The sequence below is a fragment of the Enhydra lutris genome, unplaced genomic scaffold (assembly GCF_002288905.1).
Source record: "Enhydra lutris kenyoni isolate GAN:26980312 unplaced genomic scaffold, ASM228890v2 scaffoldscaffold13, whole genome shotgun sequence".
NCBI lineage: Eukaryota > Metazoa > Chordata > Mammalia > Carnivora > Mustelidae > Enhydra > Enhydra lutris.
In genome coordinates this window covers 18,605,357-18,626,846 of record NW_019154097.1, presented here as the reverse complement: position 1 = coordinate 18,626,846, position 21,490 = coordinate 18,605,357, and the positions used below count along the sequence as shown (strand labels likewise).

General features: G+C 35.2%; 1 protein-coding gene across 1 annotated transcript in view; it reads left to right on the top strand.

Moving 5' to 3' along the window:
- LOC111146351 (chromosome unknown C9orf84 homolog) overlaps positions 1-21,490 on the top strand; it is a 72,656-nt gene that overhangs the window by 33,804 nt on the left and 17,362 nt on the right. Inside the window, exons 11-20 of the mRNA XM_022501872.1 lie at positions 816-932; positions 2,168-2,344; positions 4,354-4,458; positions 7,414-7,592; positions 8,672-8,744; positions 14,126-14,198; positions 15,945-16,123; positions 17,800-17,917; positions 18,550-18,661; positions 20,652-20,773. Of these exons, the coding sequence (XP_022357580.1) occupies positions 816-932; positions 2,168-2,344; positions 4,354-4,458; positions 7,414-7,592; positions 8,672-8,744; positions 14,126-14,198; positions 15,945-16,123; positions 17,800-17,917; positions 18,550-18,661; positions 20,652-20,773 (1,255 nt within the window). The remainder of the gene's footprint in view (positions 1-815; positions 933-2,167; positions 2,345-4,353; positions 4,459-7,413; positions 7,593-8,671; positions 8,745-14,125; positions 14,199-15,944; positions 16,124-17,799; positions 17,918-18,549; positions 18,662-20,651; positions 20,774-21,490) is intronic.

Below are 21,490 nucleotides of genomic sequence, written 5' to 3'. Positions count from 1 at the left end.
TATAACATATATATATACATTAACTTATATATATAAAACTATAGTTATATATATATAAAACTATAAATAATTAGTTTTATATATATAAAACTATAAATAATTTGTTTTATATATATAAAACTATAAATAGTTTTATATATATATATACATACATATATATATGTATGTATATATATATTTGTAATCCTCTACAATACTCTATAATACCTAGGAAAGAAGGAAGAAAAGCGACATTTGTTGAATGTTGTATGCCAGGCACTAAAATACATATTAGAGATAAAAATGATACCATTGCTGACCTCGAGAAGCTTGCAATATAGTAGAGTAGGGTCATAGAAAAATTCCTGAGAGCTGAAAGGTGAGTGGTTAAGAATTGACCTAATTAAGAAAGGACAGAGCCAGGGAGGACTTGGGGCATAGGAGAGAATTAGTAGCAGAAGGAGGGGGTATGTAGAAAGTCATAGAGAAATGATATTGAGCTCTTTGTGCATTTTAGGTGTCAGGAACTGTACTTGGTGTTTAATCTTTATAACAATATTCAAAATAGATATATTTATCTATATATTACATATGGGGACACTGAAGCTAGTGTCAGAACTGAGATTGAAACAGTGATTCAATGTCAAGATTCTTTCTGCTATTGCCATTCAGCACTGTGTTATATCCATCAACCTGAATAGTTGTTCAATTTAATACTGATGTGTTTCAAGGAAGAGCTTTAACAATTGTGATTGTATTACATGGACGCATTTTAAGTAAAACAATGTTAAGTTTCCCTGAATAATGCGAATTAACATTTTTATTAGGATTTCAAGATAAAGAACATTCTTTGACTCTTCAGGAAGAAAGTCCTCCTGTTTGTACTAATAAAGCTCTAGAGAAAATAAATCAGGAAAGGATAGTGGATAATGTCATTGAAATTCAAGCATCAGGTATGCTGTATGCTTTTATGCTGTATGCTTTTAAAATGCATTCTAAGTAAGTAAATTTGAAAGCCCTTTCCTGAGTATGAATCAGGACATACCCGATTTTCCATGTAATTTTTTTCACTTGTTTCAGATGTTTCTTCCTTCCATTCCTACTTTTAAGATATTCCCACACCTGAACACCCCATTCACTGCCTCTTCTTCTTTCCATTTCCCTGCTCCAGTCCACTCACTGTTATTTCTTCCTTCATTTAAATTGCTGCTTTCCTACATTCCTCAGACAACAGCAGACTGCTGCTGCTGAGACACTTCTGCCCAGTCAGAAGAATGAACTGCTGAGGCTTACTCCCTCTGTTCTCTTACCCACCATCAGGGTGATGTTAAAGAAGCTATTATTGTTTCCTATACTGATTAAAATTTTTGCCTCTGCTGTGAAGAATATTCCTTGACTCCTAAAGAATAGTCTGCTTAAGAACATCATCATGCTCATTATTAAAATCAATAAGGAAATATGACACTAGTTTCTACTATCTTTTCAATTCTTTGGTTCAGTTTTATTTATGACCTTTAGATGATAATGCAAATCTTAAAGTATTGCTATTCTGAAAACTTTGACCTTTAGATGATAATGCAAATCTTTCAGTATTGCTATTCTGAAAACTAGAAACAATTTATCATTGTGGTAACTTTGTTCAGCTTAAGGTTGTAAGCTAATTGTGGAGGGAAAAGAAAAAAAAATGTAATTGTCTTTATATGGCTCCTCATGCTTGCCATGCCAAATTAGTTACTGAATGCACATTTAATAGGCAGAATAACCATTAAATTATGCAAATTCTACAGAAGGTTTTTGTTTTATTTTGTTGTTATGAGTTTATTTAGAATAAATACCCTAAATGAACCTCTATACAGTCTCATGATTTTTAACTCAGAAAATAATTTGGAAGTAGTTCAGTTTTCCATCAAGTGACATGTTTAATCAGTTTGTCAAAAGGAGCATGCCATCCTTTTTTTTTTTTTAAGATTGTATTTATTTGAGTGAGAGAATGAGAGAGAGCATGAGAGGGAGAGGGTCAGAAGGAGAAGCAGACTCCCTGCTGAGCAGGGAGCCTGATGCAGGACTTGATCCCGAGACTTCAGGATCATGACCTGAGCCAAAGGCAGTTGCTTAACCAACTGAGCCACCCAGGTGCCCAGCATGCCACCCTTATAAAACACTATCTTTAATGCTTTTATTTTCACAGATAGCCAGTGCCAAGCATTCTGTCTCCTAGAAGCAGCAGCTACTCCTATTTTAAAAAAACTTGTATGCCTCTGTACTCTCCCTGCTGCTAATTGGACATTTGCCACTGTCATTTTTGACCAAACAAGATTCCTCCTAAAGGAACAAGAAAAAGTGATAAGTGATGCTATTCAGCAAGGTGAGTACAAATAAAATCATGTTATTTAAAAGGATAAAAACATATGGGTTATTGTATCAAATGAGTAAAAATTGAATATAGAAGGTATAGAAATTAGTCATGGATGAAGGCATCACTTTAATTCAGAATATGACACTATAATACTGGAGGGTGAGCTAAGTAAGAGAAAAAGGTAACAAATACCACCTGGCATTGCTTCTCAGTAATGCTCCTAATTGACATATATTACTTGACAGATTCCTATTGCAAAAACTAAATTAACTATTATGAACATCTGAACCACCTGTTCCCTCCTAAGGTAGGGGGGAGGTTAAAAATAGATTAATTAAAGTCAATCCTGGACTTTTCTTCTGGGCAAGAATGGAGTTTTCAGGAAAAAAAGAAAAGACAAAGGCAAAATACATGAAACCAGTTTTTAAGACCCTAGACATCAGGCAGTGAAGAACAGTGATTTCTGAGATATGGGAAACAAGTAAGGTGAGCCCTACTATTGCCCTAGCTTACTCCCTTGAAAAAGTCACCAGGCCATAGCACAAGGACAGATAGTAGGAACAGAGCCCAGTGGACATTCTGTGTTGAGGCAACAGAACTGACTCTGATCATGATCTCAGGGTCCTGGAATTGAGCCCAGGGCCCACCTCTGCAGTTAGCTGGGAGTCTGCTTGAGGGTTCCCTCTCCCCCTCTCCCGCTGTCCCTCCCCGCCACACTTTCTCTCTTAAATAAATAAATCTTTAAAAAGTAAAATGAAATACTGAAAGAAAAAAATCCTAGTATAGAACTAGGCAAACATACATTATGAAAGCAAAGGTGAGGGGCACCTGGGTGGCTCAGTTGGTTAAGCGTCTGCCTTCAGTTGAGGTCATGATCTAGGGTTCTGGGATCAAGTCCCGTGTCAGGCTCTCTGCTCAGCAGGGAGCCTGCTTCCCCGTCTCTCTCTGCCTGCCTCTCTGCCTACTTGTGATCTCTCTGTGTCAAATAAATAAATTAAATCTTAAAAAAAAAAAAGCAAAGGTGAAATAAAGATGTTTCATACATACAAAAACTAAAAGAATTCATCAGCTGCAAATCTGCACTCTAAGAGATGTTCAAGAAATACTCTCCTAAAGAAGAAAAATGATACCAAATCTGGTTTCTCTACCCTGTTCTCATCCCTTCCAGGTCATCTTGTTTCCACAAATCCTTATAGGGGCTGAATATACTACTCATAAATGGTTCTCCTGTTGCCTCTTGGTTCCCAGTGACTACTTCATATTTGCCTTGATCTTTATTGATTGATTAGATGAGCACTTTTCAAACTTTTTAGCAGAACTTTTTATACAAATAAATATTTCATGGGATCCCACTATATAATACAGAAAAGTAGAGCTTTTCTGATTGAATTGGGGCAGTGGCCTAGATTCCTTATCTTTTTGGTTTCACTTTTGCACACAGTAAAATCCAATCTATCATCTTCAAAAAACTCTAAAACTACATGGAACACATTAAGTAGACAATTGGCCTGTCCCTGTGAACACATCTCTTGCTCAAGTCATATCTTTGGACAGTTATTCCCAGGTATCTCTGCCTCCATTTCAAGGTATTGCTTTATGTTAGGATCACCCATCTTTATCTTCACCAGTTGGCAAGTTACAAGTTTAATTTTCTTCTTGTTTTATAACTGGGAATCACTGATCTTTTTTCCTACCAAAAGTGGGAAAGCAGCAAGAGTATGAACACTAAGCTTAGTCATCTGGGTTTGAATGCCAGCTCCATCATTTATTCACATGTTGGCCTTGGACAGTTACTTAACCTTGTTCGGACTGTTTTCTCATCCAAAAAATGAGGTTCACAATAAACTTGTCTGACAGGGTTATCATTATAGATTCAGTGGAATAACCAGCTTACATACAGCCTGGTACATAGTAAGCACCTAATAAAGAATGTTAGCTATTATTGTTAAGCATTCTGATACATATTCTAAAATTCTGATGTGTATCTTCTGTTTTTAAATATGTTTCTGCTTGCTTAGGTACAAATGATGAAAAAGAAGTGACGTTCAAGCATGCTGCTCTCTTACATCTTCTGGTAACAATTAGAGATGTCCTTTTAACATGTAGCTTGGACACAGCATTGGGTTAGTGGGGAAAATTTTTATTTCCCCTTTTCTTCCTATTGAACTATTTCATCTGAAATAGCTTACTTTTCTGAAAATGATGCACCTTCTAAGAAATTATGTAGCCTCTTTTACTTCCACATTAAACTTTATATACATTTTGACATAATTATAATAGAATATATGTTTTATTCTGCCTGTATTCTTTAAAAGAAACAATTTGTAATAAATATCATCACTTAGAAAAATAGGTTTAGGATTCTCTAATCTAGGCCTGAATTACAGAGTCATAATGCCTTAAACAGATTTGATTGTATAATCATTGTCATATACTACTTTTTAATGTAAGATATTTTGCCATGTACATTTTAGGTCTTCATTGAATGTGGCTTTGAATCTTTGAATCTTTGCTATATATACTATATGTATATATAGTTATATATAATATATGTTACATACATATGTAATAATATATATAATATATATACTATAACCAAATTATTAATAGTAGATATTTTGTAATTTCTTTTTTTAGTTTTTTCTGTAAATTAGGATATGAATTACTGGAGGAATAAAAATCAAGCTATTTTGAATACATTGGAAAATTTAAAGATTTTAGAAATTTCTTCTAAACTATCAAAATCATTTAAATATCTGTCTCAATACCCTACTGCTTGAGACTCCTTATTGCAGGATTATTTAGACTTGTTTAGTAACGGTATACTTATAGAATTGTTTTATAGTTTAGAATTTCTAGAACCTACTTGAAATATAAAGTGAAAATAATTTTACTATGATCTGTGACCCAGAGGTTTTGTTTTATCTGTGACCCAGACAAGAATTTTCTAATCCAAGGTTTTGGTAAGTACTGAGCAGCAGTGAATTACAACTGTACTCCCTCAGCAGCACTGGGAGTTATAATATTTGGCCAAGTATTATATTAGTATTATCTGGCCAAGTATTAAAACTAAATTACAGTTATTTTTAGAAAGCCCAACGTGGTGCTTTTCCTCCAATTAAACCACTTGGGTGTTGATGCTGGATTTGGTTGTTTTATCTCCCACCCTAGTTTACAGTACCTGAAATTGGTGTAAGGGCGTAGTTTTACATGCCCCTCTGTTTAGTCACCTGTCTTCATTATACTTTTCAGCTTCCGTAAAAGATCATCAGTTCTTTCAAAAGCTAGGCTGATTGTTAAAGCATAACATAAGGCAGAGTGTCAGAATCTAGAATATCTGAGGGGCACCTGGGTGGCTCAGTGGGTTAAAGCCTCTGCCTTCGGCTCAGGTTGTGATCCCGGGGTCCTGGGATCGAGCCCTGCATCAGGCTCTCTGCTCGGCGGGGAGCCTGCTTCCTCCTCTCTCTCTCTGCCTGTCTTGCTGCCTACCTGTGTTCTCTGTCAAATAAATAAATAAAATCTTAAAAAAAAAAAAAAAGAATCTAGAATATCTGAGCTCCCAGTGCTGTAAAGAGAGTGCAATTTTGACTCACTATTGCTCAATACTTAGTATTAGAGAGCTAGAATTAGAGAAGTAATATTTATGGAGGATTACTTGAGATATATTCACGTTTAAGTACTTTGTACTTTCACAGTCTACTCTAGGATTAGGTGAGACCATTAAGAACTATGTACTTCAGCTGAATTATTTTTGTTCCTTAAAGGAATACTTTCACCAAATCAAACTTGAGAATTGCTGTTTGGCTACCTTGAGGAACACTATGAAAGTAAAATCCTTGTTGGAAAACAAACCAAGCCATAAGGAATAACCTAGCCAGCTTGGACATTTTTAGTGGAGAGATGTCTCACTCTTCTAAACCTCTCAAAATCAAAGAGTGAGTTAGATTGTCCTCTTTTTCCTTTTTCTCTGCATAGTGGCAGAGAAAGAAAGATCCATGGGGGTCTGGCTGTCTGCCTGCTGCCTTCCAGAATTCTGTATTTTTCTCCCAGCTTCTGGTTTTCTACCTCTCCCAAGCTAGGAAGTTAATGAGTTTCAAGACTAAAGGTATAAAGTTTCACTCCCGAGGTTTAACCCAGAAATAAATTCAGTATTGTGTAATGGGCATTAGAGCAGCAACATGTACTAATGGCACAAAGGATCAAGACTGTTACCCTTAAAGCTGAATATTTGTTTAAAAACAAGTAGGAGTTTGCCAAGAAAAGAAAGGATGAAAGGGTATTATAGGCAGAATTGAGAGCCCAGAAGAATGACCCAGTGGGTGTGCTGCATGTAGCTAAATTGAAGAGAATAAGGTAGAAAGGAATAGGAACTAAGCCTGAAGATATAACAAAGAAACAAATCATGAATAGCCTTTTAGGCTGCACAAAAAAGAGTTCAGACCTTATCCTATAGATGATAGTGAGCCATTGAAACCGGATGCTACTGGCTTGGGCTTCTCTTTCAGAAGATGAGGTCTAGAGAAGCAGGAAGAGCTTTTAGGCAGAAATCCCTGAGAAAGAGTCCAGATTTACTGAATATGAACTTTCAGGGATTGGCCTCAGGATTCTGTTTAGAAACTGCTTTAGTGAGTCTGAATTTAGGCTCTGCTCTTTTAGCAGCTCTATAAATGAATTATGCATAAGTATTATGGATTATATCCCAGGAGTTTATAGACTAATGAGATTGTCATATATATACATAAGAAATCAAGTACAAAATCTCTATAGATAAAATACCAAGAAATTCCAATGAAGTGACATTTCCATAGGACTTACATGTAAGTGTAGACCAAGCCAGAAGGCAGGAAAAGATGGGGTATATTCAGAAGATATATAGAGTATGTCATTATGTAGCTTAAAAGAAGACATTTGGTATTATTTTTCAGCTTCACTCAGTTTTAAGGTTTTCATTAGTCAATATCTTTAATCAAAATTGGAAAAAGATTAAAGGAAATTTTAACTCTGTTATGACGCATGGCTTTTCTCAAAGAACAAAAAGATAGGCCTTCCCGCATTCCCCCCACTTTTGTTTTTAACAGGATATTTGTCAAATGCAAAAGATATCTACAAAAGCATTTTAGGCTCCTATTTAGATGACATTTGCAGACAGCTGGAGATTGTACAGTTTATTAGGGAAAAAAAGCCTGAAACCAACCACAAGATACAAGAACTACAATGTCAGATACTAAATTGGATGCAAAGTGGACAACAGATTAAGGTAAGTGCTGGAATAAAGCAGATGACAATAATCAGCTTAAACAAGAATTGAATGTCAGATAAACTTTTGCATTTAACTCTGAAATTATGAAATAGTCTAGACTATTTCTAGAGAAAACCTTGATAGTTTTCTCTTTGAGTAAGTTAACAAAACAGAATTAGACCCAGAGAAAGGATGATTTGCATCATTGTTCATGTATCTTGAACTTAAAAATACTTTCATTTTTATTATACGCAGTTTTCTATGAATTGGTTCTCCAAATCTCAAAACTGTTGTCTAGTATGTCTAAATTCATGAACATATACCAAATAACTGAACTACAATAATTAATTTTAGATATTGAGCCAGAAGCTTATCTTATGTGATTCTATTAAAAAAGCATTAACTTATGTTTTGGATCATATTGGAAATTTTCGTCCACCCTACCTCAAGCATATGAAGGTTACATTGATAAAGACTTACGAGGAAAGACTTTCTTAAGTGTTTTCAAGCTGAAAAACATTTCAAATGCTTTATGCTAAATCTGGATACAAATTTGGCCTTTTTCTTCCTTTTTTTTCTTTGTCCCTCCTGTGTCTTTGTCTCCAGCTCTGTGGTTACTTAGATAACTTGCTTGTCATTAAAATAAAGTAAAATAATCAGTAAGAAATTTAAAAATTGTTGTTTATTTGTTGTACTCTCCCCCCACTCAACCAAAAAAAAAAAAAAAAACTATAATGATAACTAGGAAAGTATAGCAACAAATCATTGATTTTTTCCCACTAGTTCAAACTTGTCTGGGTTGAATTTAACACAAACAATGCTGGTAAAAACAATTTATGTATACAGTCACCCTTATGGGAGTACATGAATGCTAAAAATGCCCCACTCCAGAATATTTTCCTAATTGATATTTGATCTTACCAGAATTTATTCCTTTGTGTTTAAGCACTGATATCTTTTATAGCACAAATATTTACTTGGTAATCTTTTTGTCAATAGTTTCATGTAACCATTGAAGCTTGTTATTTTATCACAGTAGCAAAACTATGAAAAAGAATAATTATTCAGATATATATGAAATTCTTGTTTTTGATCAGGTGCTGATTATAATAAGAATGGACTCAGATGGTGAAAAACATTTACTCATTAAAATCCTTAGCAAAATGGAAGGTAGGGAGTTTTAAATTATGCCTCATTTGATAACAGATGTTTGAAACATATGAAAATGTAGTGATCTAAGTTTTTAAATTAAGATATAATAACATAAAATTCATTCTTTAAAAGTATATAACTCAATGGAATCTAACCAGTTTTTAAATAAATCTGGACTTTAAGTCTGCAGTATAAATATACTATAATGTACTTATATGTACATGATATATACTTTTGTGTTTATTATTATTATCAATTGATACCTTTTATTGATTGTCCAATAGTTGCTAAACGATTCTGTATACTTACAACAACTCTATAAATCAGTTTTACAAAGAAAAAAGCTAAAGTTCATAGAGGTATTGTAACATGCCGCACATCACAGGTAGTAAGTGAGATAATCAGGATTTAAACCAAGGTCTGTCTTATTCTAGTGTCATTCTTCAACCCTTCTACCAACTATTGGTCTCTCTGCCAACCTTTTCCACCTTGTGCCATGGAACCCATTGCTTATATGTAAACCCTTTTCCTTTTTTATATCCTTGTCTTAAGTGAACCCAGCTTTACGCAGATGATACAGCCTCCTCTGTATCCCTTTCATATAGAAGCTGATAATTTTCTCCCTCTTATATATGATATATATGTGTGTGTGTGTGTGTGTGTGTGTGTGTGTGTGTGTGTGTGTGTGTGTATACACACATAGATACATATACACACACACACACACACACATATATATATATATACCAATCATAGGATTGAAAGGGCCATTTCTTGCTTTCCATTATCCTTTCCAAAACATTATTTCTCAGAGCACCTGGGTGGCTCAGTCATTAAGCATCTGCCTTCGCCTCAGGTCATGATCCCAGGGTTCTGGGATCAAGCACTACATTGGGCTCCCTGCTCAGTGGGAAACCTGCTTCTCCCTCTCCCACTCCTCCTGTTGTGCTCTCTCTCTCAAATAAATAAATAAAACCTTAAAAAAAAAACCAACAACATTATTTCTCTATCATCTGAGGCTATGCCATATTACCACAGCATTGTGTTGCCATCATCTAGTAACCACCCACACATTCCCGGACAGTTGCGCACCTGGTTCATGGTATTCTTTCCACTCCTAGTCCTGCCATTATCCTAGGTGTCTTTAATGTGAATGGCTCATTCAACACCTTGTTGTTTGTACAAGGTCAACACCTTGACCTTGTAGTTTCATTGACCTCCACAGGAGTAATAGTATTCACTTTTTGGTTATGCCATCAACCTTGTAATTGTGCAGAATTGTGCTACTTCTGAACTTTAAACTCTGATACATTGCTCTCTGTCCACAACTGTCTTACCTCTTCCATGATGTTCAGCAACTTAGAGATCTGTAATCAGTCAACTCCTTTCTTGTAATCAATTAACTCCTCAGCATTTTTCTCTTTCCAGACTTGGTGATGTGCCCATGACTTTAATCAATCTTGTCCTTCTGCTGTACCTTCCATTTACTCTCAGCTCTGAATCCATCAAGACATTTAACCCCTCTGTTCCTATACACGAGTTCCTGAGCATTATCAGAAAAAATCAGATAGTTTAATACCACTACAAACTCAGTTAAGTTTGTAGTGGTATTACACTCTGATCTTTAATGGTCTCTTAATACTTCTTAACAACCTTTCATCTTACAACCTACCATCTACAAACTTACCTTCATTTCTTCTATTCTTTTATCTTTTCCTTTCTTTGTAAAGGAGGTGAACCTCCTCCTTTTGAAAACCAGTTTTTCACTTTTGCTTTGGATCCCATGTCTTCTTGCATCAGTGTTCCTCCATCAGTTATTTCCTTGCCCAACCTTCCTCTCCAAAGACTCTTCCTTAATCTTTAAGCCCTCCAGTATTAAAAATAAAATACCAGGGGTGCCTGGGTGGCTCAGTCATTGAGCATCTGCCTTCATCTTGGGTCATGATCCCACGATCCTGGGATTGAGCCCTGCTTTGGGCTCCCTGCTTAGTGGGAAGCCTGCTTCTCCCTATCCCTATCTCCCTATCCATCTGCTGGTGTTCCCTCTCTCCCTGTCTCTCTCTCTCTGTCAAATAAATAAATAAAATCTTAAAATAAAATAAAATACCACCCTCAACCTATGTCACCCTTTATTTACTATTTCTCTGCCCTCCATACCATCTCCAAATATACCTTTGCTGTAACCCTACTGTTATGCCCGAGTTTTCATGTCCGAGAGACTACCAAGGAGCCAACACCGATGCAATCACACAAGGGTTTATTTGACAAGCTTAAGCTTAGGCCCAAGTATACCCGACACAGCGGAGTAGGGACTTGGACCCCGAATCAGATTACAGTCAGAGGTTTTTAAAGGCAGAGTGGGGGTGAACTTGGCAGTAGATAATTGGGCCATGACTGCTGGCTCAGCAGTAGGTGAGGACAAAGGGGATGTTCAGAAGGGCTATCAGGGTAAAAAAGACTGTCAGGATATTGGAGGCCTGGTTATTATCAAGTTAAGGCCGTTTCTCCCTTTGATGAGGCACTAACATGACGACAATTGGGTGTTCTGGTGGAATGTCACATTTCTCCTAAAGCGTTCTTGTTAGTGAGATTTAGGTTTAACTTTGCATTTTCTTCCGCCTCAGCCTCCTTCAGTTTTATGGAGGGGAGGGCGATGTTAGGGCTAGACTGGAGGTGGATATAGCCTTGTTTTTCTTGGCCTCCACACCTACCAAGCTATTTATCGTGCTGTTTCCTATATTATGCTTCCTGTTCCTGCTATCAGAATGTTCTTCTCCCTTCTTTAGCAGCTAACTCCTACACATCCTTTAAAAATTAGTTAAAACATTTGTTCATGTAAATGCTTTCCCCTGTGCTCTTAGTGTATTATGTGCATATTTTTAAGGCACTACTTGCCATCCTAGGCTATAACAACTGATTCTATTTTCTCTTCCTTACTAGCATGTCACCTTCTGGAGGGTAAGGACCATGCCCTAATTTGTATTCCCAGCACCCACAGAAATGTCTGGAATATAGAAGGAACTTAATAAAAATGAATTGAATAACTGAACTAACGAATGCCTCTCTATATACATAGTAGACTGAGACTAGTGAAAAAAATTGAACTGAATTATATACAAATATTACAAATGTCGGCTTATCAGTGCTCTTGGTAAAATTAACTTTTAAATTATAAAATATGAGAATGGAAGTCTCTTTCCAATAGAACTTTATAAGGTGCTATTTCTAGACATTATCATATGTCTAGAGTCCAAATTTGCAAGCTTGGGTCTTATTATTTCATCCAGGTTTCCTGTCCTGGGAAGATGAGGTCTTATCCACCAAATTCACAATATTTTACTAGTACCAAAAATGTTAAAGTAGTAGTTGACAATTTGAGGCTTGAACTTGACACACGTGTCTGGAATCAGGGTAACTGAAAACATTTTTTTTTAATTAGGAAAGTGCTAAGCAATGTAGCATTATGAAACAAAGGGATTTAGGTTACTGAAGTAATACTTTTGTAAAGAGGCTGAGGAAATATTCCTGCCCCATAGAGAAGATTACTTAAACCTACTTAATGGGGCACCCTTTCTTTTGGTGTACTTAAGACACATGGACAAACTATTATTGTATGTATCACTTCTTATCTAGGCTATTAATAGTTATTATTAATAGGCCATTATTGGGCTATTATTAATAGGCTATTAATAATTTAATAATATCAATAATAGAAATTATTCTATTTCTTTTGGCTTTGGGGATTATATCATCACTACTCTGCTATTTTTTTTCAAAAAGGTTTACTGACACAAAAATATTTTACTCCTTAAGCTGAAAAAATGTTTTTTCTATCTTTCTAATTTGCAGCTATCCTCTATGTCTAGGAGTGAGGCCTTCTTTTTCTGTCTAGTGTTAGCAAGTAGAAATGTGGTTTCATCTTCTCTGTGCTTGCAAGATCCTAGAAATGCTTTTAGCAAGTAATCTGCTTTAAGATTATAGCTAAGACAAATCAGCTAAAGAGATTAGGTTTTAAATAGTTTGAGTTTGGGGTGCCTGGCTGGCTCAGTGGGTGGACCATGCAACTCTTGATCTCAACATTGTGAGTTTGAACCCCACATTGGTTGTAGAGACTGCTTAAAAACAAAATGTTTTTTTTTAAATAAAATCTTTTAAAATAATAATAATAATATGACTTTATAAATTTATATAAAAAGAAAAATACTACTCATCCTCTTCTTTTTTTTTTTTTAAGATTTTTATTTATTTATTTGACAGAGAGAGATCACAAGTAGGCAGAGAGGCAGGCTGAGAGAGAGAGGAGGAAGCAGGCTCCCTGTCAAGCAGAGAGCCCGATGCAGGACTCGATCCCAGGACCCCGAGATCATGACCTGAGCCGAAGGCAGAGGCTTAACCCACTGAGCCACCCAGGCGTCCCTACTCATCCTCTTCTTATTGCTACCAAAACTATTGACATATCAAGCCAAGTAAACATAAAATTATTAAGCATTACTCTGTCATTATCACATATGCCTTTGTCAACTTTACAACTGACAAAAATACACCAATAGAGTGTAAAATTTATTTTAACTAGAATTAGCTATTCTTAAACCAATGATGTCTACCAAAAATAAACTGTATTGTGGCTACAGAATTTTTAAAAATTTATTTTATTTTGCTAAAAAATCAGTAACATAAGAAACTTAAATTATGATTAAGAAGCAGAAGTGAATCTAGGGGCGCCTGGGTGGCTCAGTGGGTTAAGGCCTCTGCCTTCGGCTCAGGTCGTGATCTCAGGGTCCTGGGATCTAGCCCTGCATCGGGCTTTCTGCTCAGCGGGGAGCCTGCTTCCTCCTCTCTCTCTGCCTGTCTCTCTGACTACTTGTGATCTCTGTCTGTCAAATAAATAAATAAAATCTTAAAAAAAAAAAAAAAGGCAGAAGTGAATCTAAGGAGCAGATGGCACCCAATAGGATTTCTGCTTCTCTCTACAGAAAAAAGGAAAAAGGGACATCAAAATTAGTCTCTTGCTATCTAGTTACATACTTAAATTTTTGACTAGAGAAAGAAGGTAAAATCGACCAGGGTTTTTAGCAAAGTAAAGTGCGCAAAATGGATGAGTGTTTAATTTGGCTACTTTAAAATTAAGACTTTGATACATTTTATTATTTTATGTAATAAACTCAGAATTTCATGCTTGTATGTAAAAAACATACACACACAACAAAAATATTGCCCAAGCTTCAAACTTTCTGATACCCACAGACAGAAGAATATTTCAACAAATTGTATTTTAAGCAGTCTCCTTGTTCAAGGCCTTTATCTCATTTTTTATAGTAATGAGTATATAACATCTAAAAATTATCTATGAACAAAACACTGAAAAACACTTTTTTTTATTACTCTTTTTTCCCCAACAGGTTTAACATTGACTGTCTTACAGTCAAACAACAAAAGGAAAGATTTTCTGGGATCTGAAGGTGTTTTAAATGGGTAAAAATGTATTTCTTCACCTATGGGGAATAAGCATACCAATTCCATAGGAAAAGCACAGTTTCTCCTGGAATTTAACTTTTTAAAAGGTTCAAAATCAATGTGTCTCTCCTCTTCCTGAAAAGTGTTTTACGTTAGAATACTTCAACTCCAGTCATTGCCTTGTGTGTTATATATTATTGTTGTCCAGAATTTTAGTTTAATCTTGCTATAATGTCCCCCATTTACCATTATCAGTGTTACTGTTAGTACAGGAAGTACCCGTTTAGATTTATCCATGTTATACCAGTTTGGGGGGGTTTGCTTAGCATTGTTTCTTTTTTTTCTAAGTTTGCATAGCATTCTTTCTTTTATCTTCTTCCTTTCTTTTTTTTCTAAGTTTGCTTAGCATTGTTTCTTTTATCTTCTTCCTTTCTTTTGAGTTCTCCTTCTTCCTGAAGTACATCCTTTAGAAATTCTCTTGGTGAAAGCATGCTAATAATAATATTTAGTGTTGACTTATCTAAAAATGTTTTTATTTTGCCTTATTTTATGTAGAAATTTTTATTGCTAATATTGGGAGCCAGATAACAAAAAGAGAAGTTGTAAGTCAAATAGAAGCCCATAAAAGCATTTAACTTGTGTCTGTTATCTATCTAGATTGCTTTAGATAGAAAGCAGCAGTAGAGAATTTTCATTACAGTAAGTGCTATTATATGGAATTTGAAGATAGGAAAGATAAACTTACGATATTTAAGTATCTGTTTTTTGTCATTGCTAAATCACCTATGAAGCTCATTAAGAAAAAGAAAAATAATGTCAAAGTTGTCAGGTAATATTCTATTATGTAGATCCTCAAAGATGAAACCTTACATGTGTAAAAATGGATTCTCATAGTGACTTGTCTGTTATTGGTAGGACTCAGTTAATAAAATTAGGGTCCCTTGCATTTGAGAATGTGAAGTAGTCAACAGTTTTTTAGGTCCTGTTTTTTTTTTTTTTAAAGATTTTATTTATTTATTTGTCAGAGAGAGAGAGGGAGAGAGAGCAAGCACAGGCAGACAGAATGGCAGGCAGAGGCAGAGGGAGAAGCAGGCTCCCCGATGAGCAAGGAGCCCGATGTGGGACTCGATCCCAGGACGCTGGGACCATGACCCGAGCCGAAGGCAGCTGCCCAACCAACTGAGCCACCCAGGCGTCCCTAGGTCCTGTTTTTTAAAGAAATGTATACATACAACTCCTGATCTCAGAGTTGTGAGTTTGAGCCCCACATTGGGTGTAGAGATTACTTAAAAAATAAAATCTTAAAAGGGGCACCTGGGGGCTTATTCAGTTAAACAGCTGCCTTTGGCTCAGGTCATGATTCCAGGGTCCTGGGATCAAGTTCCACATCATCATCCTCATTGTCATCATCATCCTCCTCCTCATCATACTCATTGTAGGGCTCCCTGGTCAGTGAGGAGCCTGCTTCTCCCTCTGTCCCTCCCCGACTTGGGCTGGCTCTAGCTCTAGAATAAATAAATAAAATCTTTTTTTAAATCTTTAAACTTCAATTTTTTTTAAAAAATGTATGACCATCAAAAAGAAAGATGAAAAGGAATTAGCACAACTGGAGAACAAATCAACAGAAAATACACCAGTGCCTTTCCAGGATAAGCAAGTATAAACTAGAGAAGAATAAAATAGCCAAAACAATCATCTTTTGACCTTTCAAGTAAATAATGACACAAATATAATTCCATTTTCTTGGCTTTATTTTGTCTTCAGTAAAAGTTCCTGTGTAGTTGTGCATAATCAATATATTGGATCAGATTTCCCCTGGAGTAACTTCTCATTTGTGGTGGAATATAATTTTGTAGAAAACTCCTGTTGGACTAAACACTGCAAGAAATTGAATATTCCTCACAAGGTCTTCAAAGTGATTCTTCCAGACACAGTTTTACAGAGTAAGGATATAAACTAAAATCCTTTTGTTGTAGTAGAATGGAAATTGTCTGTTTTCTGCTTCTGGTCTGTGGAAAGAGAATGAGCAATGGCATTAGAGAACTTGAGTTCAAGCTCTAACCTCAGCACTCCATGTGACCTTGGGCCGGTTCTTTACCCCTTACCCTATTTTGCTCATTTGTGAAGTAAGCTTTACTGGTTATATTTGTCATCATCCCTTTACCTGCTAAATTTTACTTATTATAGTACAACTTATTACAATTATATCTAATCTTCACCTGATACTTCTATGCAATAGTATTTTTTATTGAATTTTAAGGGAAAATTCTGTTGTTGTAGGTTGACCGATTCAGAAAACTTAATGTGCAAAAAAAAAAATTATACACAAACACTTCAAAAATAATTTAAATCTCTTTTGGTTTCTTTGTATTTCTCAGCAGCACTTCATATGACTCAGGTTGTGAATTCTCACATCCATTAAATTAAAAGCCTGTACACATTTAGTCCCAGTGCAAGCCTTTCAATACTTGCCATAAGTTATTTTCTGTTCACCTCAAGTCTGAGTGGGAAGTTTGAATTCTGAGATATTCCATTTCAGTGCTAAAAGTAGAGTCACCATAATGATTACTTTGTAATCTTTGATATATAGAATTAAATGTTGGGGCACCTGGGTGGCTCAGTCGTTAAGCGACTGCCTTCGGCTCAGGTCATGATCTCGGGGTCCTGGGCCCCCGCATCAGGCTCTCTGCTCAGTGGGGAGCCTGCTTCCCCCTGTCTCTGTGCCTGCTACTCTGCCTGCTTGTGATCTCTCTCTGTCTGTCAAATAAATAAAATCTTTAAAAAAAAAAAGAATTAAATGTTAAATTGATTAAGTGAGGGCCCCCAAAAAGATAAAAGATAAATATCCCAGTTTATATGTAGAGGCTTCTTCCATTCTCTCAAAGATGAACTTAATTGATTCAACCAATTCCTTATTTGGAGCATTTTATAATGCTTCAATTTTCAACTATTGTACTCTAAGATTTATTGTAGCTTATATATTTTATTTATTTTTATATACTTGTTCTAAGAAGTAAAATGAGTTGCCAGGTCAAAGGTATACACACATTTATATATTGCCAAATAGCCTTCCAGGAATGCTATCTCAATTCATATTTGTACAGAAGTATAAGAGAATCCTTTCCCCAGTATCTTTACTGTAAGTAGGTATTATTATTCTTTTGAATCTTTGACAGAATTATAGGCATAAAATATTATATTATATATAATATATATAATATGTTATATTATAGTTAATTAATTACAGATGATGTCTTTGATTATCCATGTCTTTTCAGATGTGATTTGATCTTGTATAGCCATTCTTTTGTAAATTGCCTATTAATGTTCTTTGTCCATTTATCTGTTGCTGTATTTATATTTTCCTGTTAATGTATCATATAGTAGTTTTAGTAAATTTTGTTAATGCTGTTTTATTTTTAGGTAGTAGGATAACATGTGGTTTTTATTTTATTCTTCAGACCTTTCTTTATTCTGATTTCTGATTTTTTACAATGACTATGTTTTATTTTTGTATTACTCCTTGAACATACACTTGCTATTCTCATGTTAAGTAAAAAAGAGAAAGAGATGAAGGATGAGAAAAAAGAGAAGTATTTATAAACTTTCTCTTATTCAGGAAGCACCTTGCTGGATAGTTTTGGTGGATTTCTTTTGGAAATTCAGATTCCATATGTGTTTTTTGCTTCTGAAGGACTTCTTAATACTCAAGAAATACTTCAGTTGCTAGAATCCAAGTAAGTTATTGACTTCATAACTTTAACAAAGGTATATATATCCTAAATGGCTAAACATTGTGCTATATATGTGACATATTTCTCCCTGATTTAAGTTGCAATTATATCACATAGAAATAGTTTTCCAGGGAGTTTATGTCAAGTCACACTTCTCTCCCTGTAGTATACATCATAATTACTGAATATTATCTTTTTTAGCAATATATATCAATTTTGTGAAAAAAAGTATTTCATTATTGTCTAAATTTATATCTTAATTTAATTTCTTTTGTTATCAGCAGATATGAACACTTTATGTGTTTTTATCCCTGCAAATATTATGATCATATCTTTTGGTCATTGATAATATTGAAAATGAGTATTCCTATTTAGAGGGCTTTAAATACTGCATGGGAAATAGAACTATGATGTTCTAAATGAAGTACATAAGGCAATGCACATCTCAACTAATTTGTCACATATACTGAATAAATTTTAATTTTATTCCTCAGAATTGTAAAGTGGAATAAATTGATGTACGAAAAAGCACAGAAGTTCAAATAATTTAGTATGCAGGGTATAGTATACAACTTTTCTTGAAGAATTTTTCTTAGCCATTTTATTATGTCACCCCAAAATATGGATTTTTACAGGTATAATATCACACTAGTGGAGAGATGCTGCAGTGAGTCATTGAAACTCTTTGGAGGTACAGAGTGTTATGTAGTGGTGACAGTTGATGAACACACTGCCATAATTTTGCAGGTAAAATTATACAGTAAAAAGTATAAATTAAATATAGTACAGTATATTTGACCATGTAATTTATTATTAGCTTTACTATAGAGAGCTTAACTATAATCCATTAGTGTTTTCTTCCAAAACTTTGCAAATGGACAAGTATTAAAATCATCACTATGGAAAATGACTATTATCAAGCTTCTTTAATGTCTTACAATTTTTACCATACTTTAAGATGACAAAGCAAATATGGAATCTTTAATGTTATATATTGACCTATTTTAAAATATATTTATAGAATAATTACAGTGTTGAAAACCTTAAAAATCAAATCCCAGCCATTATGTTTCTTAAAAGGTGGTAGTAAATTAATGCTTGTTTAGTAATACGGGATTTCCTCTAAGGTAAGTGGGGATTACTTGCAAGTAAGCCAGTTTGAAAAAAGAAAAGAAAAAAGAGAAATTCTCTTTAAAAAAACCTTATAGTTTAGAATTTAAGATGTGCAAATTCTTGACTAAATCTCCCTGATATGTTTGCTTGATTGGAGTACAAATTACAAAGAAATTAATTCAGTAGGGTGGAAATGGGGAGCAGAAACCAAGTTTGATGGGATGGAATATAAATTAATGGCAAATATGGTAAGGTAGAAGTCTGGTCATGAGCAAATGTTAACAGTATAAGAATTAGGGTGCCTGGGTGGCTCAGTGGGTTAAGCCGCTGCCTTAGGCTCAGGTCATGATCTCAGGGTCCTGGGATCGAGTCCCGCATCGGGCTCTCTGCTCAGCAGGGAGCCTGCTTCCCTTTCTCTCTCTCTGCCTGGCTCTCTGCCTACTTGTGATCTCTGTCAAATAAATAAATAAAATCTTAAAAAAAAAAAACAGTATAAGAATTATATAATGGAAACACAAAGCTCTGTTAGAGGGTTTCTTCTTCTTTTTTTTTTTTTTTTTTTTTAAGATTTTTTATTTATTTATTTGACAGAGAGAGATCATAAGTAGATAGAGAGGCAGGCAGAGACAGAGAGAGAGAGAGAGGGAAGCAGGCTCCCTGTCAAGCAGAGAGCCCGATGTGGGGCTCGATCCCAGGACCCCGAGATCACGACCCGAGCTGAAGGCAGCGGCCCAACCCACTGAGCCACCCAGGCGCCCCTGTTAGAGGGTTTCTTAAGAGTTACTATGTCTTATATATTTAAAGCTTTTTAAAAAGATTTTATTTATTTGAGAGAGAGAAGGTGGGAACGAGAGAGCACAAGCCGGGGCGGGTGGCATCAGAGGAAGAGGGAGAAGCAGATGCCTGCCTGAGCAGGGAGCCCAATATGGGGCCCTGTCCCAGGACCTGGGATCATGACCTGAGCCAAAGGCAGATGCTTAACCGGGTAAGTTACCCAGGTGCCCCTAAAGTTTTTTTAAAAAACAATTATTTAGGGCAAAATATCATTTGGGAAACTTTTAATTTTATTTTATTATTATTTTTAAAGATTTTATTTATTTATATGTCAGAGCGAGAGAGAGTATGTGCACAAGCAGGCAGAGAAGCAGGCTCCCTGCTGAGCAAAGATACTGATGCGAGACTGGATCCTAGGATGCTGGGGTCATGACCTGAGCCCAAGGCAGAGGCTTAACTGACTGAGCCACCCAGGCGTCCCGAAACTTTTAATTTTAGTTCATAGTTACATGATTTAATGTTAGAGTAAGAAACTTCCTGAATCATTTATCAAAAATTAATTGTATGAAGTGTGTAAACCTGGTGATTCACAGACCTGTACCCCTGGGGCTAATAATGCATTATATGTTAGTAAAAAATTAAAAATTAAAAAATAATTAATTGTAGACCATAGTTAGGCTCCATGCAGCCTGCTTAAGGTTTGCTAAGATTGGAGCACCTGGGTGCCCCAATATAGTTTATATATATATTACATTTAATATATATATTAGATTATTGAAATATGGTAACAATAATTTCATAACAACTATTCAACCTAGTGAATCTTTTTATTTTATTTATTTTCTGGTAGGACATAGAAGAATTGAACTGTGAGAAGGCATCAGACAATATCATTATGAGACTGATGGCATTATCATTCCAGTACAGCTATTGTTGGATAATCTTGTATACCAAAAAAACATTAAACTCAGAGTAAGTAAACATTTCTTCATCCACAGTCACATTTTATTTCTTAAGTTATTTGGTCTTCCTCTTTGAATAAAAGTAGCTATGCAAATTTTCCACTTGCTTATCTAGTTTGCATTGAGTCAGGGATCTTCGAGGTGGAGGTGTGCCCATAGGGAAATAAATGGGGGGAAAAAATGAAAGGAAAACAAATCAGAACATTGGAGATATATTTCTGGGGGACATTCTGTGCAGATCATCCTTCTCTAGTTCACTAAGAGTTGCTGCTTTAAGTGTTTCACTTTTTATTACTTTTTAGTTCTGACTTGCCTGTTAAAAGATCCCATTCTTAAATGACTTCTCTCTAAATGCTTATTAAGTTTACCAACTAAATAGCACCTTGCTAATCTTTCTTTCATTGACATGCTTAACTTAAAAATTACAAAAAATCCATGCCAAGACACTGGCTCAAGTTATCATTATATGTCCCTTCTTTCCTTCATCTCAAAATTTTATGAACCCACAGCTTCCACCTCCTTTTTTTATTCTCTGCAGTCTGGCTTTTTTCCTACATCTATACTAATCTGTCTGTCAGTGTCACTTCCACCTCCAAAAAAGTATTTTTATCTTTCTCTGCTTTACAGTATTGAAGACTGTTGTCAGTGCTTCCTTATCTGAAGCTCTTCAGTCCTATGACACTTCAGTTTTGATCTTCTCTTTAACCACTTTCTCTGTCTTTACCTC